General features: G+C 37.9%; 3 protein-coding genes and 1 non-coding gene across 7 annotated transcripts; 3 read left to right on the top strand and 1 right to left on the bottom strand.

Annotated features, from left to right (window-relative positions):
• Positions 1-105: 105 nt before the first annotated feature.
• LOC128257770 (coatomer subunit zeta-1) lies at positions 106-2,220 on the top strand. The gene is made up of 4 exons (XM_052988964.1): positions 106-183; positions 241-608; positions 1,290-1,380; positions 2,037-2,220. Exons 1-4 carry the CDS (start codon positions 166-168, stop codon positions 2,082-2,084), a joined length of 525 nt encoding a protein of 174 aa, XP_052844924.1. The 5' UTR covers positions 106-165; the 3' UTR covers positions 2,085-2,220.
• A 1,748-nt stretch (positions 2,221-3,968) lies between these two features.
• LOC128257755 (guanine nucleotide-binding protein G(f) subunit alpha) lies at positions 3,969-11,864 on the top strand. Of its 2 annotated transcripts, none has more exons than XM_052988942.1 (5): positions 3,969-4,307; positions 9,010-9,231; positions 9,610-9,778; positions 10,726-10,823; positions 10,892-11,864. In XM_052988942.1, the coding sequence occupies exons 1-5, from the start codon at positions 4,285-4,287 to the stop codon at positions 11,589-11,591; spliced, it is 1,212 nt and encodes a 403-aa protein (XP_052844902.1). In that variant the 5' UTR covers positions 3,969-4,284; the 3' UTR covers positions 11,592-11,864. The 2 variants fall into 2 exon arrangements, with proteins under 2 accessions (XP_052844902.1, XP_052844903.1); XM_052988943.1 differs by lacking the exon at positions 3,969-4,307 and adding an exon at positions 6,272-6,598.
• Positions 11,865-12,989: 1,125 nt separating this feature from the next.
• LOC128257758 (elongation of very long chain fatty acids protein 6) lies at positions 12,990-26,196 on the top strand. 3 transcript variants are annotated; one of them, XM_052988946.1, is made up of 5 exons: positions 12,990-13,148; positions 14,814-15,042; positions 23,130-23,267; positions 23,415-23,537; positions 23,999-26,196. In XM_052988946.1, the coding sequence occupies exons 2-5, from the start codon at positions 14,861-14,863 to the stop codon at positions 24,504-24,506; spliced, it is 951 nt and encodes a 316-aa protein (XP_052844906.1). In that variant the 5' UTR covers positions 12,990-13,148; positions 14,814-14,860; the 3' UTR covers positions 24,507-26,196. The 3 variants fall into 3 exon arrangements, with proteins under 3 accessions (XP_052844906.1, XP_052844907.1, XP_052844908.1); XM_052988947.1 differs by having other exon boundaries at positions 12,995-13,208; XM_052988948.1 differs by lacking the exon at positions 12,990-13,148 and adding an exon at positions 13,194-13,212.
• LOC128258024 (U12 minor spliceosomal RNA) lies at positions 20,382-20,590 on the bottom strand. Its single transcript, XR_008267929.1, has one exon. It is a non-coding gene; the product is annotated as a U12 minor spliceosomal RNA (small nuclear RNA).
• Positions 26,197-26,211: the final 15 nt, after the last annotated feature.

Genomic DNA, 26,211 nt, shown 5'->3' with positions numbered 1-26,211 from the left:
ATATATACAATATAAATATAAATACAAATAATAATTAAAGTAGCCAAACTAGCTTTTTTTAAACATTGTTCCTAGCTATAGCTGGCTCTGGTATATTTGGTATATTTAAGCGGTCGGGGTTACGGTCCCACTAAAGTGACGTGTAAGACACGAAAACAAGTTAAGATGGACGGATTCATGATGGTAAATTGCAAAAAACATAAATTACTGGCTTATATTGAAACCCACGATGTGCCGCAGGACATCATCAAGGGCATGTGCATCATGGACAATGATGGCAACCGCATCCTGGCCAAGTACTACGACAAGAACATCCTGTCCACGTTGAAGGAGCAGAAGGCCTTCGAAAAGAATCTGTTCAACAAGACGCACCGCTCCAACACGGAGATCATCATGCTGGACGGGCTCACCTGCGTCTACAAGAGCAACGTGGACCTCTTCTTCTACGTGATGGGCAACGCCTACGAGAACGAGCTCATCCTGCTCTCCGTGCTCAACTGCCTCTACGACTCCATCAGCCTGATCCTCAAGAAGAACGTGGAGAAGCGCCTGGTGCTGGAGAACCTGGAGATCATCATGCTCGCCTTCGACGAGATCTGCGACGGAGGGTGGGTGTATATGCATATATATGTATATAGCGCTAGTGATGGAAGGAATCTGTGTTTAAAGGTTGCCCTCGGTTTGGTGTATTCAGAAATGATGGTCTTATACACAGATCTATCACTTTCCAATATTTATTTTAGCTTATAACTTTAAAAAGGCATATTTGGGAATTTTTTTATGAAGCTAAATCTTAAACTGAATGCAAACGAACCAAATCCGGGGTTTATTCAAAGTTCGAGGCAAGTGGTTCATTTAGTTCAAGTATAATATATTAAATTTTAAAAACTACGTCGTTTGGACTTACCAAATTAACAATCTTATTTAATACAAATAGCTTACATTTGTTAAAAATAAGGCTTTAACCAAAAAACCAAGTCAAAATTCCTTAGCAAGGTTAAAAACTGAAAACACTACAACAAATTAAGGTGAAAGCATAATTCAATAACTCAGTTTATTAAAAGGATTTAAGTTTAAAGATTTTATTGTTGGGACTTCTATCTAAAAACTAAGTGAAAAGACGTTGGTTAATTGAAAAATATTGTACATGTTCTGATGCTAGTTTTAAAACATTTGTACAATGTTATTTCCGGGTAAACTTCAACACAATAATATTTTTTTTCATCACTTTATATATGCTTATAGTCCACATATAAGAACTAATCAAATTATTACTTATTTTTTAACAGAATGATCCTGGATGCGGATCCCTCATCCGTCGTGAAACGAGTCGATCTGCGCAACGATGACATTCCCATCGCCGAACAGACCGTTGCCCAGGTAACTAACACTCTAAATGGTCTATTTTGGTAGCCTTACTACTTAGTAGCTCTTTTATGTGTTTTTAATGTAATGGTAGGCATTTGTACTTTAGTATGGTCATGTCTTGTTTCGTAATTTGATTATTTGTTAGTATGAGCAAATAAACTTAAAGTTGAATGAAATTCAACAAGAAAAAAAAGTGTACGTGTGCCTTTTCGATCAAGTTTTTAATAAATATTTTTATAAATAATGTCTCATAATATACTAAAATTTGTATTTTTTCATTTAAAAACAAACATGGTTAAATGTTGTATTGTCTTTTGTTTTTTCCATGACATTTTATAAATTTACTAATTATTATAAATAGTTAACTATATAGATAACTAGATGATAGATTAATGGTAGCTCCACGTTTTTAAGTTAATATTAGGCACTTCTCAAATCATACTTTTAGTTTAAAATAGTTCCCTATACTTTTTGTACATGTTTTTTGACTTAGTTTTGATTACTTGACCCGAAATTGTCCCATCTCCTTGTACTCTCAAAATGATCAAATAAATATGTTTAAAATGTTCTGGAACTTAACGCTCATTTTGAATTGGTTCATTAGCTAATTGATCAAAATTTCTGCTGAGTATCTGTATCTATATTCGTATGTGCTATCTATTTTTTAGGTTCTGCAGTCGGCGCGTGAACAACTCAAATGGTCCATTCTGAAGTGATGTGATGAGGGGTGGCGGAAGAGAGGAAGCCACTTCCGCACCGTGTTGTCGCAATACATTCGATTCTTCTTTTATTTTACCCTCAACTGTTTTCGCCTAGTTGTAAAGCATATTATAATACATACATTTAACTAGAGCGCCCTGCATGTTTTTATTGGATAACTAACAACTAATAACTTGCTGTGTCATAGCTAAGCTTCAGGCACCGATTAACTATTAAATGATCAAGGTCCTGAGCCATCATAAATCACTTGTGCGTGGTATGTAATCTGATTCTCAGATAAGGGTATCCCCTGAATAAACAAACAAGTCATCGAAATGGACCGGATTTGCGGATTGGAACTAAAAGTATTAAAGAGTATACCCAACCTTGTTGATGCTTAACATATTTGAGCGAGTGTAACGCTTATCTGAGTACTTCATGCGGTTGAGTTCCACCATTCTTTATTTGCTTAACCAAGGAGCTTTCGCATGCAGCCATATAATGCCAGAACTGACCCATGCAATGCAACGCTAATCGGTCAGTATTACAATGAGATAATGCAGTTATAATCCATATTGTAATTTTATCTCCAGTCATATGCATATCAAACAAATCGAACCACTAGTTCGAGATAGGGGGCCAAATAATGTCAAAAACACGTGCCCAAATAATGTCCAACAAAGTTGGCTTGTGGGCGCTGAAATAAGGAGAGCAAAGCCTCTTCACGAGGTCGTAACAATTATTAAGCGATTAAAAACCATTAATCTCAACATCTTTATAATGGGGGTGCATAAAGAAATTCTATTTCCAGAAGGAGTCTCTAAAGGTTTTCAATTGCTTTGTTTTCTGCTAATCCTAAGGTAAGGGCACTGCTACTAAAGGTTTGATTTATGGCTATTGCAACTTAATTGGTCAGCTTAGCTCTTGCAGACGCTATTAAAAGCTTTAGTTATGGAACAATATTCTACGTTCTAAAAAAAAAGGGAATTAATTGAAGGTTGTTCGATCGGGGGACTCACATTTCATCTTCAAAAGACCTTGTTTCGTAACTCCATTTATTATCTCCCCAAAAAAAAGTGGAAATATAGATAGCCGTGATTCAATTGTTTTTCCCAGCCTTTGGTGGCATGGCTATCACTCAACTTCAACCCGCAGCTCGTACATCATCAAGCTCATTCCATGAACCACAGACGTGCTCCACACCCACAACCACCAATAATATTCCCACCCATCGTTCCTTAATCAAATGGTTGTCAACATTGCAGCCAAAACAAAAACACTGGCAAAATTAAGCGCCTCGCGTTTATCTGCCTTCTGTGTTGTCGAATTAGACAAATAACACCGAGGTGGGGAGTTGAATGTGAGGTAAGCAGGTACATGGCTATATCTATCAGCTATTTGAGCGGTGATATCAGGACCGCACTTGATGGATTGCCCTGGGATCACGTTTTGGTTGTGTCGAAGACGCAAGGTCCCCGGAATTAGCTGCTTACGTGGTTGCATGATGACAGGGTCTTGTCGCATTCAAGATACGATCGTATAAGCTCTTCAAATCAGCGGTATTAAGACTGTTATAAAAACGGTGAACATATAAGAAATTTTAGATCATTCAAAAATACAAAACATCCTGATGATACAATACTTTTTATATAAATGTAAAGATTTCACTAGTCTTCTATTACAATCAACAGAAATATAAAACACATTTTATCATTTTGGAATATATCTATATGCCATTATTATCGCATTTTAAAGTACAGTTAATAAAATGAAAATAATATCCTTTTTTCATTTTCTAAAATGAAATTTTTTCTGAATTTTTCTAGACTGAAAAAATTTATTTTAAAAAAAATTAAACTATTCCGATATTGTACCATTCCTATCGCTATTTAGCTCCCCATTAATTTATACCCAATATCGGGTCCTCAAGCATGCTCCTTGCATTATCAGCAGAGATTATTTCGGCAAAGAAAGGGGTTCCACACGATTAGCGCCACCAGAATGGGTTCCAATCGAAAACAAGATTTACGATCCCGATCGCCAGCAGATTTAGATTTATATAATGCAAACGCGCTGGTATTTTCGGGAGAGGACTATTTGGCATTCAGTCGGTCTAGTCATTCGATTTGTGCGCTTGATTTCGAATTCTTGTCTACAGCAACGGAAATCTAAAACGTCTTAAGAGGCTGAAAATCAAATCGCGACTGATACTGGGAAATGAATGGCGACTTGTTTTTCGGGTCTGTATATACACATCAAACGATTGGCATTTATTCCCTGAATTTCAATCTCGTCTGTGGTAAACAAAATAGTTTAAATTCCATTCCACAAAATCCATTAGTAGCTCTTCACGTGTGCCAACTAACTGAAACTGAAATTGAAACTGAACAAATAATGGCGAAATGACGGCAGCAGGTTAAAGTTTCCGACTTTTTGTCATTCCCCACAACATTAACCAGAAGTAATAACGAAAGAGGGGGCCCGATCCATAAAATCGGGTTTATGGCCCCCTGTTTGTAGGAAAATTTTCGTTATTCGCACAATTTGACTTAATTGCATGGGTATGGCCCTCCCAAATGACTGTATCTCGAAGCGTGACTCTTTCTTAGCTCCCAGCCAGACGTCTTTCTGGCAAACAGGCAAATAAATCTATATAGTGGGAGGAAAGCAATCAGAGCACATTGACTGTCCGATAAGTGGGTGGCTCGAGCAGTTAACGACCTTGCCGGTGGAGTGGGCTGGCAACGATCCGCCCAGCAACTTCTGAAACCACCCAGGAATAGCCCCAGATCCGTATCGGCCACTGGGTTCAATGTTCCAAATGCTCAGATCGCAGTGAACCTCCGTGAACCGAGAGTTTTAACCTGTTACCGAGCACCGTGATCTGTAGCAAAACCCTTAATTTACAGGCCCTGACAGTGGGTCAAATCCACACCGTATTGCCAGCTATCATCCAGTCGCGATAAGGCTTCAGTTCTGTTCAGGGTAGTCCAATTGAGTCGGTCTAGTCTGGTCTGGTTGTGTTGTGTTTTGTTGTCGAGGCCCTATATTTTAATTACATGTTCTTGTTCGAGTACCTACCCGCTTGGTGTGCTGTCAGTTTCAAAACAATTCCTCCAGTATGCAAACAATAAGTCAACTCTTGTAATCCTCCCCTGCGATCAAGTGGCAATTTTAGTTACCAACAATGGAGCCACTCAAGAGGGGGTAAAGTTCCATTCCAAAATATGGAATAAAGTTCCATTCCAAAAATATGGAACTTTACTTCGTAATTAGTTGAGCACAAGTGCTCGAATTGAGAGTACAAATATTCCGGATATAGGTAAGTAAGTGGAAGCTTTCTACAAGCGAAGGTATCATGGGAATTATACAATAACCTGAAAATGTTACATTACTTTATTAAAAAAGGTTTAGTGAACTATTATTTTGATATTTATTAAGTTTGAAAAGCAGAAACTTTTTGCAACATTTTTAAGTAATATTCAGCTGTTACATTTTTTTGGGACGCTTGATTTCTTTGTTCTTGCTTTAAAACTATTGAATTATTAACTTAGTGTAACTTAATAATGTAACTTAATAAGTTTGATATTTATCTCTCTTATTAATTCTACCACAAAAGCATATATATAATAGACTTTTTAAGTGGAACGGTGACCCTATCAATTCGAAGTTATTTGCGAAAAGCCGAATAATCATGATTAGGTTCATATATAATAAACATTATAAGAAACTTATGTGTAGGTAATACCTTAGAACCCATCAATCATTTTTTACATATTTGATTTTCTTTCTGTGTGGATCCATTATATATAGTTCTAGCAAATTCAACAACTCTTACGCTTACTGTCGATGATTTGGCAATTTCTGCGCTTAAGAGATAATCAAAATTCATAATACTCTTTTTGGAATAACTCTCTTTTACCATCGATTGACTGGTTTGTATTGTTGTATATGTTGAGCTACCCTCGGGCTGCTATCTTATCACTGATATTGTACGTTCTTACTTTGAACACCCGTACAAGCAATTAACAAACGATTCGTGGCTATGAGACTACCATACACCTCCATACGCCCCCGAAAACACCCAACCACCCAACCACCCACTCGGCGCCGCTCTCTCTCTTTTTCTCTCTCTTTTTTGGACGTTATCTCGGAGCTAAATGGCACCGAACTGATATTTAAGAATTCACCCCGTTCGCTGTGACTTTCAGTGCTGTGTGATCATAAAACGTTGTTAGACCTCTTCCGGCCTTAAGTTACTATTGAAAGGGAACCCTGAAAACCACAGGCAACAGCAAAAGTTCAGTGATACAGACAAATGGATATTATTATAGCAGTGACAGGAACTCAAGTGCTCGACAAACACATTCCAGACCAAAGAAAACAGAAACTCAGTGGAATTCAAAGTATTTAATAGCATATTGTGTGCCAGTGAAGAAAAGTGAATAAATAAAGCAACACCAGATTCAATTCAACAGAAACATAGTCCATCGGGCACAATTGATACAACCATCAGAGCCATGAAATTAAGGTAAGTCTCTAGCTTCTGAGAAAGTGGGTCTGGCGATATATACTATGATTGACAATATGGCCCCTATCAGCTCAGATTTCCCGTTAACTCCGAAAAGACCCAAAATCACAGTTTGATAGCCCCAAAATTGAAACCTTCAATCACCACGATAAGCTTAACCAATGGGAAAGTTACTTTTGGTATACAGGTTTTCATATTATTCCTATCAGTGGGCGGATGATATCATTGCGGAATATCCAATATATTCCGGTCTATATTTGGGCCAAGCTAATCACACTTTTTTGGGCAACCCAAATCAGACTGCACGTCGGGCAGATAATGCAAATTAACTTTTTGGAAAGACCGCAAAATATTTGACCTTTTCAAATTATATTTCGAGTATATATCTATTGCATTGCGGGAGCTTTAATTACTATTTTTTCATTATCAAAATCGGACGAAAGGTAATGATGTAAGTGTGCTAATGTTTCATACTTAAAAGATTCCCCTTTACATTTCGAAAATCGCCCTTCTATGCGCTTCTCATAGTGCTCACTTCATACGGCTGATGCAATGTCTCCTCTGCAACTTTCAAAACTCCCTGCTAGCTGACGCATCTTTGGCACCCAAGTTAATTACCTGGTCACCGAAATATTATCTGTGAATAAATTATACAATTTTATGGTTATTTGTTTAGATTAGCCACAAGTTCCATTTGGCAGCTGTCAGGCCAGCTAATGTTTATTTGTTTTTTACCAACCGAGCAATACTTTGTAAGGCGGTATAGTTTTTTGTTGCTATCCGCCGATTGGTTGCAGGTCAATGTACATCGACTGGGTTCTATTCCTTCGTTGTAAGCCGCCATAAATACCTCCGGCACATTTATAGAGCCTGTTAAAATCAAGTGAGAAATTACAGTCGGCGCCGTAAAGATAGCCATAGCTATCGAAAATTCCCAATTTCTCTCTGATTCGATATGCCACCGAAATTGTGGGAAATATTCATGATTAACTTTAATATACGAATCGTAAAATTGATGGCTAGGCTATGGTTAAAACGAGAAGAAGATGACATTTAAATCAGCCCTACGAAGGGTTTCATCATAGTTGGGGAAAAGTGAGAGCAGGATAGCTCGACGCCAGTGGCTCGATAAGGAAAGGTTCGTATCTGGAGAGGCGGGCGCCGTCGATAAGGTTGAATACCGAAAATCAGCCAGAGCCAATGGTCTTGAGTAGGCTTTGGCAATCGCCCAATTAGAATTGCCCACCATAAAATTGCAAGCGCCCAGCCCCATTTTCCGATTCCCCCCTCCAGGCGATCTCGCGAATTGAATGATTTTCACATGACTCGAATAAAGCAGATATTATTCCCGCTGGAGCAAAGTGCGTCCATTTGGCGACTATCAAAATTTTTCCACGGTTCCAATTAGAGCAATTAGTCAGTTAATTAAATTGCCAATCATTTGTGGTTTGAGGTTTTGGTCTGGAATGCGGTGTTATGTCTGGCGATATCTTAAACGTGATCCAATCAAAGTCTCAATAACCCAAAAAAGCAAAAACACATTAATGGACTCTCATTGATAACTTCTTTAATTGCTTTTAAGTGAAGTGATTTTTAAGGAGTTTGTTCCTTTTCAATTTAACAATCAAATAGCTAAATGGATATGTCCTTTTTCGACTTGGAAGTTTTAGGGACTTGAGTGGATAACACTTACTTTTTCGATTGTTGATCTTATTCAAATATCTACTTATTTGTGTTCAAAAGCCAATTATGCCATAACCATTCTTGAAATGTAACATTGTCGTAGAGTTTACTGCCTCTTTAAATATTTATTTTACCATCACTTAAATTCAATAATTGCAATTTTATGTCTTGCAACTTTTCTAATGACTCAGTAATGACATTAAGTGTTTACACTTTGATATAAACTAAAGGTAAACAATTCCTGCATGCTTGGGATGAGATTGCAAATAAACTTGCTTAGCAGCAATTATCAATTTGTATGCATTTTTGAATACTTCTGGCTATTTGCCAATACCCTTTTCCAACAAACCGCATCTGAAAGCACTGTATCCTGTACCTAATTAAAGTTTGTACTACTGTTTGAAACTTTTCAGTTTTTGCCAGACAATCGCCCCCCTGAAACCGCCGATTTCTCGCCCCATTTCGGGTCCATTGCGGTTTTATCTATTGCGTATTGCCCGTAGTTGGGGAAAAAGTACCCCAACGCGTATCTCTTTCTGTCTCTGGTATTCTGTGTGCTTTTAATTAAACATACATCAGGTCTGGGGCTGGGTGACGGTCTTTGGGGTGTAAGCTAATATTTACACATGACTATATATAGACCCTTGATCGGCGTGTTTTTCCTTAGAAGTCACCAGCCAAAACAAACAGCTAAAGTAAATTTGCTTTCTCTTCTTTTCCCCATGCAGACTTTTGCGGTGTTTGCGCCAGCAATCGGCGAAACCGGCAGCGGTAATGGGCCAAAAGGAGGAGCAGCTCCAGGCGGTGCACGGCCACCACATGCTCAAGGACATGTCCAAGGGCGGCCGGGATACCACCGTCAAGATACTGCTACTAGGCACCGCCGAGTCCGGCAAAACCACCATCATAAAACAGATGCGCATACTGCATATCAATGGATTTACAGACGAGTAAGTGTTATAGTTCAACAAAAGATACTTTCAGATTTAAATTATAAACTTCAGTTTTACAAAGAAAACTTTGATAAAATCGCCTTTAAAATAGTTATAGTATTTGACACAAAACTAGTTTTAAATCACTTCAAATGCTATGATAACGATAAATTGAAATGATTTATTTAAATTTGATTCCTTTAAATAGAAGTTTTGATTCGTTTTTTTTTTAATTTCGAGTATTTGACACAAAACTAGCTTTCAATTCACTTAAAATGTTGTGATAACGATGAATATAAATGATTTATTTAAATTAAATTTTTTTAAATAGAAGTTTTATATTCGTTTTTTTTTTATTTCGAGTATACTCAAGGACTCTTTTTCATGAATTTGCAGTGAGCGGCGGGAGAAGATCCCCGAGATCTATCAGAACATCCACGAATCCATTCTACAACTTGTGGCCCAAATGGGACTGATGGGAATCGATTTCGGTAGCTGTACCAGCGAGCGATCGGCCGACTATATCCTCTCCCTGCCCGGTTCGGCCCCCGAATACTTGAATGAGGTGAGTTTCGCAGCCCTCAAGAATACCTATCTGTATCTTATCCCTCGCTGCACTTCAAATTCTGTTGTCGTGTTGTCGCACTGGACACCGAAAATCCAGGCAAACGACTTTGAAGTCGCCTGGGACTTGCGTCAAATCTCTAGCGACTTTCGATCGTATATTCGTTATCTGGCCGCGGCGATTTGATTGATAGCCCAAGGCATTAGGCGGCATGGAATGTGTTAAAAACTTTCCAAACAAGTGTTTTGTAAATCGGACTTCCTGGCCCAACATTTGGTTTTGTTTGTTTGATTTTTGTTTCAAGCTTACCGCAGCTGCAACGGCCAATGAATATGATTCATGCCACACAATCACTTCTATATTTCCCAAAGATATCTACTCTACCCAATGGTCATTATATGGCTTACGATAAGATAACCATGGCTTTTCCAGTCTCCAAGTGGGCGGGGCGTATCTAGATCTTGATGCCAGTCATTCATGTTTTATGTTTTACCAGTGAGTAATACCGAGCATAAACAAATGGCCATAGAGGAGTACCGAAGTTTGGGTTTCTCTTAACAAATTTATGTCAGCTGCTTGAACACATGACTCGATTGCGATCAAAGTAATCACTTTTCTTCGGAAGAAAATATAAATATTAGCGAAAAAAAGGCTTGGCTAATGTTTTAATCTATTCTGCATTTTGGAAACTTTTAATTTGCTTTGAGCAGTCACTTTTGCACGTAATTTCTATGACAATCCCGTTGGCTGTGACCTATATCATATATGTACATATACTGCAAAAAGAGTGGTTTTATCCAAACAGTTAGACAGTATTACATCAGGGTTAGCTTTTGTCATTGTCTGTCTTTGTGGCTTCTGCACACTTCCGGTGAAAAGTTGATATACCCCTTATCAGTATATGATAAACACTACTAAATTTTGGGTTACTTTTTCTATATTTTTAGGAGTACTGCGACCACGTCACTACTCTGTGGAACGATGTGGGCATTCGCGCCTGCTACGATCGCTCGAGTGAATTCCCCCTGCTGGACAGCGCTAAATAGTGAGTATTTTTAAGAATTATATTTGTTCTAAAGGATCTTACTTAAGTGAACCATTCTCTTTCTCCAGCTTCCTGGACAACTTTGTGAGGATCAGCGATGCTGAGTACATACCCAGCACCGAGGACATCCTGCACAGTCGGAAGATAACCACCGGCATCTCGCAGATCACGTTCCGTGTGCCCATTCCCAAGAGCATGGGTGGTGGCGAACAGGAGTTCCGCATGTACGATGTCGGCGGCCAGAGGGATCAGCGGAACAAGTGGATCCAGGTGTTCGAGGGGATACAGGCGGTGCTGTTCCTGATCTCGTGCAGCGAATTCGACCAGAATCTGCGCGAGGATCCCAGCCAGAATCGGCTGCAGGAGGCTCTGAAACTATTCCGGGCCGTGTGGCAGAATCGCTTCCTCGCCTCCGCCGGACTGATCGTGTTCCTCAACAAGTACGACATCATGGAGCGGAAGATTCGGGCCGGAAAGCATATTGTGGACTACTTTCCCGAGTACGAGGAGTTCTGCAAGCGGCCGCAGCAGGACAATTGCTTCGACGAGAGCGACTGGACGAAGATGTTCATCAAGCAGAAGCTGGTGGACATCACCCAGGAGCCCTTCAAGCGCCACTCGCGGAATCAGGTGGATCTGGGTACCTCGGAAAGGGAGTGCTACTACCACTTCACCGTCGCCACCTCGACGCGCTGCATCCGAGACGTCTTCTGCGACGTCCAGAAGATGATCCTATCGGACAATGTGTCCGGCATGGGACTCCTCTAGTTCTGATCTGTAACCGGATCGGAGAGCTTCTCAACAAAAATAAGGGGGGCCAACCACAGCCCCCACCAACTGTGATCTAGTAGGGTATGACTTAAGTAGCCATGTAGGACCTTAGATCGTAGTGGCATTGTAGGTTATACGTTGCCTGGTATAACGCTTTAATATGTTTATATATATGTTAAGATGCAAGGATATAGAAGTAGGCTCTCAAGAAAAGCTCTCACCACTATTTCAACTACTGTGTAAACTCCAAAAGAATATAGTATTTATAATAAAAACCGAACCCAACCCCCACTAATTTCAAAAGTCGAATTTATGCTTAATGGTGTATCAGTGCGAAAAAAATCAGTTTATTTCTATTTTAACTGGACTTGGTATGAACAGGTTTCCGTTGTTATAATCTTTCAAAATATTTTTTAAGTTTGAACTTACATGTAAGGTTTCTTACAAATTATTCGATTCCGGGTATCATTTATACAAATGATTGCAAAGTTACTTACTTGGTAAAGCGCTTATACTGCTTCTCGTAAAAACAGTCGTTTTTATTTAAATTTGGAAAGCCAGAAAGGTTTGTGACGTTACTAAGCTTTAAGCGCCAAAATTGGAAAACGTTTTCCTCGTTTTTTCTAGATGAAATTTTAGCTGCCTATGCTTAGATTCAAAATGTAGTCAAATCTGAAATAATTTTTTGACATTTTTCAAATGAATCGGAAAGTTTTTGATGTGCATCCTAGCTGTAAGAAGTGAATCATACAGAAATGTTAAGTTTCAACGTCTTTTTAACAGAGGCACAAAATGAGAGCACGAAAGAGAGTGAATGTGGCACCCACACTTTAGTATGACCGCGACAGTTCCACAAAACAAATACCGAGTAGGTTAAAAAGCACCAAAACTATAAAAGATACTAAAATATCTCGTACAATATACCGAACAATGGAGGTGTAATTCTAGCAAATTAATTATTATACTTTATTTATTTGTTCTTGCTTAAGAACAAAAGATTGTCAGCAACTGAACAACGAAAAATGATACGGGAAAAATGCCGATTCCATGCAATAATTGAGCAGCATTTTTATTATTAACTGCTTTGTAGATATCGGTCCACGTCCATGACAAATTTAGCCACCACCACTAAATTTTTTAAATCTCATAAATATATATGTTGTTTACTTTTTGGATGTCCTTTCAGTATTAAAGAGCATTTTATTTATTTTTAGAATTAAAAAACATTGCTTACATTTTTTTAGCTGATTTTAAGAAGAAAACGTTGATTTTTAACTTTCAGTTGGATAATCCAAGTTCTCAACCACCGAGGCTCTCAACCACCCAAGTTCGCAACCACCCAACCAATCGATGCTGGCATCGATGTTTCGCCACCTCTTCTGCACCCCCTAATACTCGTATATAAGCAACCGCCAGCCAACCGTTCGTTCGCTTTGCGCCGGCAATCCGAGTGGATTTTTAAATTGAATTGAATCGCTGGACGAAAAGTGTGTGCACAGCCGTGAGTGGTGCGATCCAGCCAATTGATATTGCGATAAGGAGCGGCGAGCAAAAGTAATTACCTCATAGCCATCACCGTTCGAAAATAGTAACCGTGTTTTCTGTGATATCTGTGTGAGTGCGTGCATGTTTTGTGGTGGTTTCATTTCCTCCTTACTTTGCGCCCCCCTTTTTCTGCCGATGCTGCGAGAGAGAGCGAGAGACGAATTTCTCATACTTTTGCTGATTTAACTGTGTACTTTATCGATTCGGAAACAAGAAAAATCGAAAGATCGCGTTTTTTGCAAGAGAGGAAAAGGGAGATATAAGGCGAGATTTTAGGAGCATAAAAACCAAACCGCTAAGTGGCCCGAAAAAATTTCACTAGAAATTTTTGAAAGCGCTCGCGCAAAAAACCGGATATGTTACTCAGAAAGAAACAACAAAAAGAGCTTCCAAGCGAAGCTTACACAAAACAAAATCACCTGTGTGCAAGTGAGAGTGCGTAAAAGTGTGTGTGGCTTAGTCGCGTGTCTGGCATACAATTAGGCATTCAAACTAATTTCCCTCCCACCGGCAAATTGTGCCCGCCTCATTTGTATTTCGGCTGATTTGGCTGTTTGCTTATGCATGAATTCCTTACGAGTTCTTTTTATTCGCACGAGACTTTGTAACTAAAGAGAGAGAGAAAGAGCGCCAGTCTGGCGCTCTTCCTAAACCTCCCCAATCACATTTGCCGTTACAGCCACCCCCGCCCACTACACAGACAGAAAAAAGTATCTGATTCAGGGGAGGCCCTGAGTTCCCCGTGTCCACAGTTAGTAAATTCTTTAGCGCCACAAAAACTAAAGTTTTTTAGAGTCTATTTTTTCAGACTTTGATAAACATTTTTTCAGTGACAAAAAGATTTTTAGATCACCTTACATAAAAACGAAACCATGGGCAGAAGCTGTCCGAGTCGTTTTATTCTTATGAATATGGAGATGATTTTTTTCTGTGTAGCTAGTTGTTTGTGTATCTATTTGAGCTTCAGCACGAGGTGTGAAAAGTGTGAAAAGCGGAAGAATGTAGATGAAGATGACCACAAAGCGTGCGCCATTCATGAAAGCTATGCACATCCCGTAGAGAGCGAGCGAGACAGTTTTGAGGGGGAGACACAGAGAGAACGAGAGAGCATGGTCCATGGACCAGCAGTGTTGTTGAGCAAAATCAATGAAAGAGAGGGGAGAGAGAAGAGGAGCGGCGGGACAAAGGGGAAAGGAAGGTCGCCGAGAAATTTATGCGACAAAACGCGCGCTTTAATGTCCGTGTGTGTGAGTGCGTGTATGAAAGGGGGAGTGGTGCGGAATTTTTACTGAAATTAGCTTTAAATATCGAGTGTAAAATCCATTCGCTTAGAGAACAGATAAGATACGGCAATCAGTATAGTTACTAAGCCCACAAACACAAAAACTATAAACATTTTATATACCAACTAACGAGGGCCCTAACTTTCTGAACAAAATTTCTTTTGATATAAAAATAATATTATTTATTGCTCTCCAAAGTAAATAAGCAACGCCTGTATAATTAATTGAGTTGCAGTAATGTTAGACATTAAATCAGCATTAAGATATTCTATAATTTATATTGAAAATTTTTTTTTAAAAAAGGTTAAGTTAAAATTGGCATTCTCCAATTAAATCTCCATAATATCTTTGCAATATAGATTTGATGGATTTTTATTTTTTTCTCCCTTAGGAACCACGTAACATAGCCACCAACGCAACACACAAAAACCCACCAAAATGATTAACATGGACATTAGCGTTACGCCCAACTACTCGTACATCTTCGATTTCGAGAACGACTTCATACACCAGCGCACACGGAAATGGATGCTGGAGAATTGGACATGGGTGTTCTACTACTGCGGCATCTACATGCTGGTCATATTCGGTGGTCAGCACTTTATGCAAAATCGGCCGAGGTGAGTCTTATGTAGTTTGCTAGACTTTAATCCCCACCTATCTCACGATCGAAGACATGTGCTCTTTGCTGGTTGCCAACTCTGCGAATTTATGGTTGGGCCAAGAACATTTGCCCTTGGAACCTTGAGAAGCTTTTATCTGGCGGCGGAGGAGCGCCACTAATTACACCCACAAGTCAACACGCCCATAGCAGCTGGTATAGAAGTTTCTATTTATCAAAACCAATCCCTGGAAACCCCTATATTTACTCAATCGCACTTTGTTTAAGTTTATTCTCCGGAATGACTGCAGTCCAAGTGCGACTTTATTATTACCCCAGACAGCTGTTGGGCTCCACATGTAATGATATAAAATTATAGCTAATCAAATGCTAACGCCGAAGGTGAATCCTTAACTCAATCTCAATTACCAAACAATTGCATTCGCACATTAGTACGCACTATTCCGTTTTATTTCCGATATCAACAGAGTTTTGATTTGGCGGCATTTTGGGTATTTTTTTTTTTATTTTCTCAACTGTCAGCGCGAATGTCACTTGTTACTTACCTGATTTACCTGTGATGGATTCAATTGGCTTTTCGTGCTGACAATTGTGTAGTTTTGTTTTGTTTTGCTGTTTGCGTTTCTTGTGCCTCCCTATTTCTAATTGTCGTCATCGGGTTTTGTGGCCAAATAAGTTGGGCTCGTGACATGCCAACTATGGGTGCCTATTCTAGCCTGTTTTTATTTTTTGCAAGATCATAATTTTGTTTTGTCACCTGCTTAGTACTTTCGCCAAAGGTTGAAATGTTCACATTTAAAGTAATGAACTTTAAAGTGTTCCAGTTTTGGCTGGCTTAATAAAGCCGTAAATCTGTTAAAAGAAAACAAATTTTTGTTTAACTACAATGTATTTAAAAGATTTTCCAAAAGCCAGATTACATAATTTTCAGATTATACATTTTTGCCCACACTTCAGCCTACACCCATTGAAATCGGATGAGTTATATAGGGGCTTGGGGTTTCTCCCCGGGGACATTCGTTGTTGTTATTAACTTTACCTTACACTTGGATCTTTATGGAATGGCGTTTTAATATTTACCCACATGGAGGAGAGGCGGCCAAACAAACGGACGCACATGGCACAGAAAGGTGTGAATTTAATGAAACGGCCATGGAAATGAGTTTGAGGAACTTGGAGGTGGTCACTCTTAAATTAGGCAAATTAAAACAGGGTTCAAGGGCTGTCTTTACATTGCTTAGGAATGTTTTGTTTACAGTTATGGTAAATTAATTAGCGCAACAAAGTTTGGTGCCTCTTTTAAAAACTATTGCAAATGCAACATATTAAACAACGAAAAAAAAATTTTCCAAATCTTTAGCAACTACAAGTTATTTTATAAAAGTTTCCAAAATATAGCTAAATTAGAAATTTTAGATTCAGATCATTTTTGTTTGCAAAAATGAATTACACTATTCAAGTTTTAGGGCTTGACGGTCCAGAAACACTTAAATAGGGCGTGAGACTCTTGAAATTGAACTACTGCTATTAATAAATAAAGCGACCTTACTTTTTGTTCTAATTACCTGTTCGTACCTGTATGTTTTATGTTGTATAATGCATAACAAAAGATAAATGCACATGTACTTAATCGAATACCACCGAGTGTGCAGCGCACATACACCGGAATCTACATATTAAGAGAGCGGACTTCCACTTGCATTCCTCATCATAAAAGTTGTGAATGCTTTTTTCATTTTTTTTCACCCGTTTCGGACAGTGCGTCATTAAAGTCATTTAACTGATTAGGTTTATAGGTACACGGCATGTCGTACCCGTTTTATTTAACATACCCAACGGACAAAGTTCAGCATGGGGCATATGGCATGTCATGCAAGAAGTGGGTGTGTCCACAATGTCGGGGGTTTAGAAAATAATGCTATACTAATCTTGCCGGACAGCAGGACACTCACTTATGTACTCGTGCGATTGGTCCACTTCAACTGGACAATGTACACTAGACAACTCGATTGCATCTCTAAAGGAATTTAATACCAATTATTATTTACCCAGGTTTTAAAGGCTCTTAAAAAACAGCTTTAATTTGAAAACGTTAAGAGGTCGTTACGAGTTTACTTGGCTAATTGTTGTTAAAGTATCATTGCTCTTATAACCTTTACCATAAGTATCTGTATGCTTTATAACAATAAAATTATCTAAAGTAAATTGCTTCTGGTTTATTATTATCAAAAAATGGTTGCGAACAAGAAGAGACTTTTAAGTTAAATAATATTTTAATGTGTTGATAAAACAAATACAAATTTTATATATTGCTCTGAAGTTCTTAATAAAGGTTTACCACCCTTTTTTAAAAAAGAATCCATTTAACGAAAACTGAAATAAATGTCGACTTATAAAGTTCTTGTTGGCCAGTGTATATTTAGACTTTGCGTGTGCAAAAGTTTTTTGGCCATATAAGGAGGGGAAAAAGGGGGCGATATAAAATGAGGTGAGAAGAGTGTGTGGGCGCCAGAGCTTACAATAGAAATCAAAAACGAGCATTTTCAAAGTGAAGCGAATGACCGATCTTTGTAATCATATAACATTTTAAATGATTGAGTCATTAAATGGCCTTGGCCTTTTTTTTTTTGTTATTCATACATATTCCTCTGAATGAGTAGCAATATTTTAATCACAACTACAGGAAATAAGTGTGACGAGGACATCGAAGTACAGAGAAATTCCCGAAACCTCGTTTTTTATTCCACCCTCATGGAAAGTGTCCTTTAATGTGGTTTGATCACGCTAGCCCATAAACAGTGTCCTGAGATAGTCTGAAAAATATATGCTTATTGTTCATATGAGGAAATTTTTTTAATTGAAGCGTGGCAATTACATAACTATTTGCGAATTATCCAATAATTGCCGCAATGACAGACAAGCCGCGTTGAGTTCAAATCACCACCCTCAACAAGCAGAAGCATATGCAATTACAGCCACAATTATATATTACCAGCCAGCATTTAGTTAATAATTACAAACGCCAACAGGCAAAAAAAAAAAATAAATAGAAAAACTCACAACGAATACAGAAAGCCAAGAAAAGGCATTGCTGAAAGTGAAACTTAATTTATTTTCCATCGGCCAATGAGTGTGCATATATGTAAATATATTAACATCAAATTAACGACAACCGTTAACACAAACAGTTGGTAAAAAGTGGGCAGAGCTGACATGCAAATCTTGTTAAAGTGTGTCATTAAAGCCGAATTTCTTTATAGGCTTCAGACTGAACTCATATTTTTGTACATACGATACCATTTTGAGACTCAAAACATAGAGCTTTATGAAAAGCTCTCTCTTTGCGGCCCTTTCTTAGTTCAGCATCTCTGTATCACGCCACTTTTCCCCAATTTTTATTTACTACATGCTTCAATCTCCCTCAAAAATAACTTGTTTTTTGTCGGCCACCAAAATTGTTTTGACTGGATTTCTGATGATTGAAATAAGTCTGGCTGTTGGCATCTTATCGCTCACCTGCTGCATCAGGTGCGTCATTCCGTATTGCCCCAAACTTCTAGCTATGAGTCGGCTTACATCGGCAAGAAAACAATTCAGTTTCCCTTTCATCACTAACAATTATGACGATTAGATTACGGCTCAAAACATCTGAAGTACTTCCAGCTGCGAAAGATCACGGATTTCTAAATGGTTTCTGCGTTAAAGCTTTCTAGAATTCAGTTGGTATAAGCGTTAATAAAAAGAGTATACTCATTAGGTTTACTTTTAAAGAGGGCTAAGAGAATTTAATTGGAAAATAAAATGGGTCATTGAACTTTAATTGAAATATTAAGTATTTTAGCCTCATTAGCCAGTCGAAACATGTTACGGGAATAAACCTGTTAAGGCAGATTATAAAGAGGAATAAAGATTATGAGGTGTATAAAAATTAAAAGAGGAGGATGATATATCAATACAGTTATATTTACCAAAAATTATATGTAACATGTTGTATCTGGTAGAATAAGTGTATTTATATATTCATTTTTTGAATAGCTATAGCTAAAAGGGTGAATAAACTTTTTCTTATCTAAGTTAGATTACTTTCGGGCTTCTAAAATATTTTACATATGTATAAAACGAATCCTTTTTTCTTTGATAGCTGCGAGCTCCATTGGATTTAGCTATCTTTAATAATCGCCCTTTCGGCCAAATTGCTTTAACCTTTCGCAATATTTTGTTCGTTGCACTTTAAAAGCGTTCGAAAATAACTTGGTCAATGCTGTGACATCCAATCTCGCCGGCTTGCGAACCACCGCAAAATATAATGAATAATAATTAAAAATGAATTTAAAGCAAAATCTTAATTGTGGCTTAACATAAACCCAGAAAGCCAAAAGTTTTGCAACTCGTCGAAAAAAAGGTTTGCAAAAAACAAAACACAGTCGCATCAGTTTCGTGACAATGTTGCGGATTTTGTACCCCCATTTTCATACATATTTATATGTCTAGGTATACAAATGGAAGTGTGCCACCTCTTGGAAAAGTGGTGTGCATATATAGTGGATTTATAGGGGGCTGCATAAATAAACCTAAACCCAAGTCAAAACTAAGCGTACAATAATCAATTGACCAACATTTCTTTGTTTTTTTTTTCTGCCCTTTTCTCTCTTTTTTCACTGCGTTTTGTTTACATGTTTTGCAAAATCAGGTTTACTCTCTCCATATATCTGATTTGCTCTCTCCTAGTCGGCGAATTTCTTTCTCTTTGCTTATGCAATCTTCGCCACAAAGTGGAAAGCAAAAGAAAGTTCACCAACTTCCCATAACACACCAGTAAATACATGCTCCATCACCATGATTATGGCAATCATATTATGCAGTCCATGTTTGTTTCCTAAGCTGACTTTTTTGCTGCTCGAACTTTGTCTAACTTCGAACTTCGAACTTTGACTTTTTTTTACGTTTCATTAGTAAAATAAAAATTTTTTATATAACACACTTCACATGTGAATAAAACGTTAACATTTAACTATGCAGCTTCCTGCTAAGAAAAACGTCAAGCTAATTTGTTTACACTTTTGGATTGCAAACATTTTAGATTTGCAAACAGTTTGAAGTTCATAGAATGTTAATGTACTTAAATTTGACCCGCTAACATTTTTGAGTTGTGCAACATTGTTAACATTTAAATTAAATCATATGCATCTTACGTTGTAAATTACTTTTAATTCAAAATTTGAATGACAAGAGGTACTGAAACATAAGATACAAAACAAAGTACTATATCACTAAAAATTGGGAGATAAATGGAAACGTATAGATTATTTATAGGGCAGATCGCAAACACCCAGCCGAGGAGGGCATCCAGCCTCACTTGCCGGACACAAAAGTAGGTGCCGGTTCGCTCAGCCGGACGCCACCCACTCGGAGAAGGAGGGGACGACCTGTGCCCTTGCAAAAATTGAGCTTCAAGGGACGAAAAACGCCCCTCTGCCTAGAAGCCAAATACTGCCAAGCGGTTAGCAAGGCCAGTTTGGTTTTCCTTACTCATTAGTTTGAGGCACGAATTGCCGACCATCAGCGACTGGAAGCTGATGCGCACGCATCCAGAACCAGTTGGGAATTGTACGGACCATAAAGTTGTGCATGCAAAAAAGAGCTTTTACAGGAACATTTTACCTGCACTGAGGGTGGATTAAATAATTTCTGTTCTTTATTAATTTAAATTATTATTGCTCACAAACAACTTACTGGTTGCCAAAGAAATTTTTTTGTGAACATTTAAAGAAAACTTATTGCGTATCCTGTAGACAAACAACTTACGAATACCGCTCATATCTTAACGCTAACTTTATATTTAAAGGTTTTTTTTTATAAAAATATATTAAAGAACCCAAAGAAAAAGGACAGCTTTAAAACTAAACAAAATTTAAAGTTTATTTCAAATTTCAAGTCAATAAAGTTTCTCAAAATGTTTTACTCTACTATCCGTTTCCCAAAAACTCTTTAAAATCAGAAAAAAAACTGTAGTTTTTATTATTTTAAGTTTTGAAACTTTTGAAAAATTAACTTTTTATAAGAACAATCGGTTTTGAAGGGTATTGAAAGTCTAGCATTATAAAGCAAATATGTTCTTCTGGTCTCACTTGGCATTGCGCTTAATTGTTATTAATAGAAGTGATTTTTTAAGATTCCCAACTAGAGCACATCTGGAGCTCAATTCCTTAGATGAACACTTCCGCTCTGTGGTTGTACCATCCCCCTGTTTTTGTCCCATCCAAAAACGCAGCTTAATTGCCTTATACAGTGGGACTTATCTATGCAAATCTCAGATTTTCGAGTGAGCTATTTGGTGGCTGATGCCACAACTACGTATTCAATTGAGCATTCTGATTACCGGCGATAAAAGTCCCCTAGACTATCCTAAAATGTACAATATTTGTGGCTCTTGTTTGGTGGAAATAACTGACTATCGATTGCTGTTTTTTCATAAACCCTTTGACGCAATTGAGGCTCTAACCATGTATGCATACAAAGACTTCCCTTATGTACTTTGTTTTGCGGAACTTTCGAACTTTCTGCTGAAATATAGCTAAGTTTGTTTTTGACTTCGTTTGCTTGCAATTGTTTAAATTTGTTTTTCGGCCAAAGGTTAAAGGTATCAAATTAGCGCTTCGCCGAAAAAAACAACACGTGTTGATAACAGGAATCACATTTTTCATTTCGATTGGTTAGTTCGCCTATGTGTGTGTGTGTTTTTATGACTAACTACCGCGTGAAGAGGTTTCACTTCAGCCATGGAGTATATGTACATATATAGTATAGTTAACGAGCCATCGATAAGGTTGGCTGGTTGATTTGCAGCCTTTTGATTGCATAAACTTTGTTTGCTATTAGTAATTAAGATTAAGGAAACCTTATTAGAATCAATTCCTAATTTCAGTCAACTCGTTGAGTGACACGATTAAAATTAGTCAGTGATTCAGTCGTTCCCGAAACCAAAAACCTCTTTAAATTGGTTGATTTCTTTAAATTGATTTCGTTAAAAAAAGGTTTCTGTCCATCAAAATGCTAAACCAGTATTTTTGTGGGGGGGCAACTTTTGCTTTGCTGAGAACCGAAAACAAAAGAGCGATGTCTTTTTTTAGAAAAAGTGCTTGATTTACATACACGTGTCTTCCCTGAGACCATACACAATGTTATTTTTTGCATTTAGCCTTCTCGGTTGAATTTGTTATCAATTTTTATAGCGGCTTAGAAACAAACTAACCTAGTGTAATCTACTAGCTAATGTCGTGACTTCGATCATTGCTTGTTCCCTGGCATCCAATAATCGAAACAAGTGTGTTTTTCAATGTGGCCTGGCAACAGCTAGATTGCCCATTTCGAGGAGATTTCGATCTAATGAGCAAATAATTCGAAAATTATGCATTCTTATATGACTGACCTTGTGACATCTGGGTGTAGTGGGTTGATGTCATTGCATTAAACAAAAATTCGCACATATTAAGTGCATACAGCAAATAGAAACTTGATCTTTGACTGTCACACGCTCGTCTAGGACGGAGGCATGGAAAAATTTAAAATTGTTGGAGTTTGTTGATCTTTGTTGTTTATTTTTCCTCTGCGATTTCTCGCCTATTAGCCTCGAGTAAATATTAATGATTTAAAGTGCCTACTTACGAACGTGCGTTTGGGGATTGCAAAAGTAATTGAATATAGTCGGGGAAAAATTTCATTAATTTAATGCCTATTAGTTTGGTTCATGAATTTTCTATTTCCTTATGATATACAATTAAACTGCTACATTTTTTCAACTCAATTAATGATCATAATATTGAATTTAAAAATAGTTTTTAAATATTTGCATGAGAAAGTCTCCGACTTTTAGGGCTTTGCCAAGCTGTTTTATATGCGACCAACGTAGAACTATAAAGAGATTCACGTGTCACCGCAGCTTTAATTGGTTTTATTATTTAAATTACAGTAAGCGAAGTCAGGTTTTAGGAAAAACCCCAAGTGTGAATTTTAAACACCACTTTGATCTCCCAATCTCTGTATTTTTCCTGCATTGCTAAAATTTCCTTTCATTATTTATTGTAGATTTCAACTGCGCGGCCCGCTGATCATATGGAACACCTTGCTGGCCATGTTCAGCATCATGGGAGCTGCCCGAACGGCGCCTGAGCTGATTCACGTGCTGCGTCACTACGGACTCTTCCACTCCGTCTGCGTGCCCAGGTTGGTTTCATCTCATCAACAGCCGATTTAGCCTGATATTGTCAAGTTCAGCGCCTGCATTTGCGACCTTGATATGCATAAGGCTGGAAACTTGAATGCTATGCAAATGTCCGATCACTGACCGATATTCCGAACCTTCTCCCACAGCTACATCGAGCAAGATCGCGTGTGCGGCTTCTGGACCTGGCTCTTCGTGCTCAGCAAACTGCCAGAGCTGGGCGACACGATATTTATCGTGCTCCGCAAGCAGCCACTCATCTTCCTGCACTGGTAAGTTAACAAATGTGCCAAGTCTTTGATTTAAAGAATTTAATATCCCTTACAACACCCTATTATTAAATGTTTATTTCTTTTTAATGAAAAATAACGTTAGCTATTAAATTTACTTAAGGGTATTAGCAAAGCAAGAACTAGTAAATAGCACTATTTAAAATCATTTTTGGTTTTACATGATAATTATTTTTAGTTTTTTATTAACAGTAATTATAATTGTAATGAAAAGTTTTGTATATTTGAAAACAAAAAGAATTTATAATGATTGAAATTTTAATTTGATTCGGCAAACCATTATTTGTAATTTCCTGTAGATTTTAATGTGTTTCAAAACAATAGTAGTACCGGATTGCCTCTAATTTAGTTTAATGATTTTGATTTTTAATTATTTTTCCATTGAAAGCCATTGGGTTACTTTTTTTAGAAATTTGTATTAATTCAATTGTTTGCCTTTGCAGGTACCACCACATCACTGTGTTGATCTACTCGTGGTTCAGCTACACGGAATACACCAGCTCGGCCCGCTGGTTCATTGTGATGAACTACTGCGTGCACTCGGTGATGTACAGCTACTACGCACTGAAGGCGGCCCGCTTCAATCCGCCCAGGTTCATCTCGATGATCATTACCTCGCTGCAGCTGACGCAAATGATCATCGGCTGTGCGATCAACGTGTGGGCCAATGGCTTCCTGAAGACGCACGGCACCTCATCCTGCCACATTTCGCAGCGCAACATCAACCTGTCGATCGCCATGTACTTCAGCTACTTTGTCCTGTTCGCGCGCTTCTTCTACAAGGCGTACCTGGCGCCCGGTGGCCACAAGAGCCGTCGCATGGCCGCCTCCCTTGCAGCCCAAAACGCTGTCAAGCAGTCGAGCAGCCCCCAGCAGAGCAGCGAGAGCTCCAAGTTTATCGGCGCTGGCGAGGATCAGGCCGCCTACCTGCGCAAAGCGAAGGCGCAGTAAGGAGCGCAGTAGTTCAGCAAACACCCACACCTACTCCCATTACAACCACTCCCCCCTTGTTAACAGCTAAGGACATTTATTTATGTAGCGGTGTACAAGTTGTTTTTTAATTTTAAACCTGGGTGGCACACTCAACACACATATACACACACGATCGGTCGGGAAAGAATTAAATTTGTAAGCAAAAAGTTGAACCGGGTAAACAGGCATACAAACTATATATCTGAACATGTATATAAAAAAAAAAACAGACGAACCTATGCTAACCCAAATTCAGAGTCGAGTCATAAAACTGTATGTAACTGGGGGCCAGAAGACTTGTAAACGAAGCGGTGGCATGTAAAGCTTAGGGTTTAAGGACACTAAATGTGCAAGCATAAATATAAGCTTCTAGAAGTGTCCATTACCAGCCAGCCAAAAAGAAATATAAAAGAAAGGAAAGGAATTTAGCTGCTTACTAGTTTGCAGGAGTTAAACTTATAGTCACTATGAAAACACTTCGTATATTTCCCAACTACAGTTCTATGCAATCCATTTAAACGTGTGTTGTTAAGCCCAAAGTCGCATATGTATAGATAATATAATTTGCAGATATATTGACAGCCTCTAAATTCATGTTTGTTTTCAACTAGCCTTCGATTTGAGTTTGATATTTATTTGCGTTGTCAGCAATAATTTGCCTTCTCAGGTGGGATTTTGTTTTGCCTCCCAGTTTTAGTTAAAATTCTCAAAAGGATCGAACTCCGGCCTATAATTGTGTTATATCATTCAATAAATGATATTTACAGGCATTTTGGTATAGAATTCAATTTTAGTTGCTGGAAAAAGGTCTGAGAACTTTGTACTTCTAAGTCTATACGCATATATATTTATAAAATCTATATTAACGGAATATTTAACAAGTGAAACTAAAAGAAACCATTACCAACCAATAACAAAACACTATGAGTTAGACTATTGTTGTTCCAAGATCCAGAGCGCAAATTGTTATTATAAAGTAATTAGTTTTGAAATCTGTATTAATTAACAAAATCTGTAATTGTCGAATGACGATTGATAAAAATTCTGCTGACTGACTAGATTAAATATGTCAAACTATATCCTCCACCCAAAAATTGGCACATTTTCATAGTCACACACATAAATTCCTATTGCAAAATGAATCTTATCAGTCAGTGCAGTTTTTTTTGCTAAAGAAAACTTAGATTTTGTTAGGGGAAGGCATTTATTTAGATAACCTGTGTTGAATGCATTTTAGTATTACTTCTATTTCTCTGCTGCTTTTTGCTAAATTAGAAAAACTACATAATGCCCTTGAACGTAACACAACAAACGAAATAACCAGAGAAAAGTTTAAATTATATTTATATTTGTAAGAGAACGGAAAATGTGGAAGAGCAAAAGCAAAGAACATGAAAAGCAAAAGTCCTACTTGAAAAGTTAATTTAGTGTAAAACGAGGAAACTAACAGAAATTGAAAATGATGCAGAAGCTGAAAGAGGATCGTGTGAATGGAGAGAGTAGGATCGATTGATACTGAACTCTAGCAGGAGAGAGATATTGAAACGAACAAACTTGAAATTTTTGTCGGGTATACATAATAAATAAAAACTAAGCGAAAACAAAACTAAAGATTGAGAATGCTAAACAAAAACCAACGGATAAATAAAACGTAACAAACGGAAAAGGATTGAGATGTTGAATT

The sequence above is a fragment of the Drosophila gunungcola genome, assembly GCF_025200985.1.
Source record: "Drosophila gunungcola strain Sukarami chromosome 3L unlocalized genomic scaffold, Dgunungcola_SK_2 000002F, whole genome shotgun sequence".
Classification (NCBI taxonomy): Eukaryota; Metazoa; Arthropoda; class Insecta; order Diptera; family Drosophilidae; genus Drosophila; species Drosophila gunungcola.
This window is presented reverse-complemented; position numbering and strand designations above follow the sequence as displayed.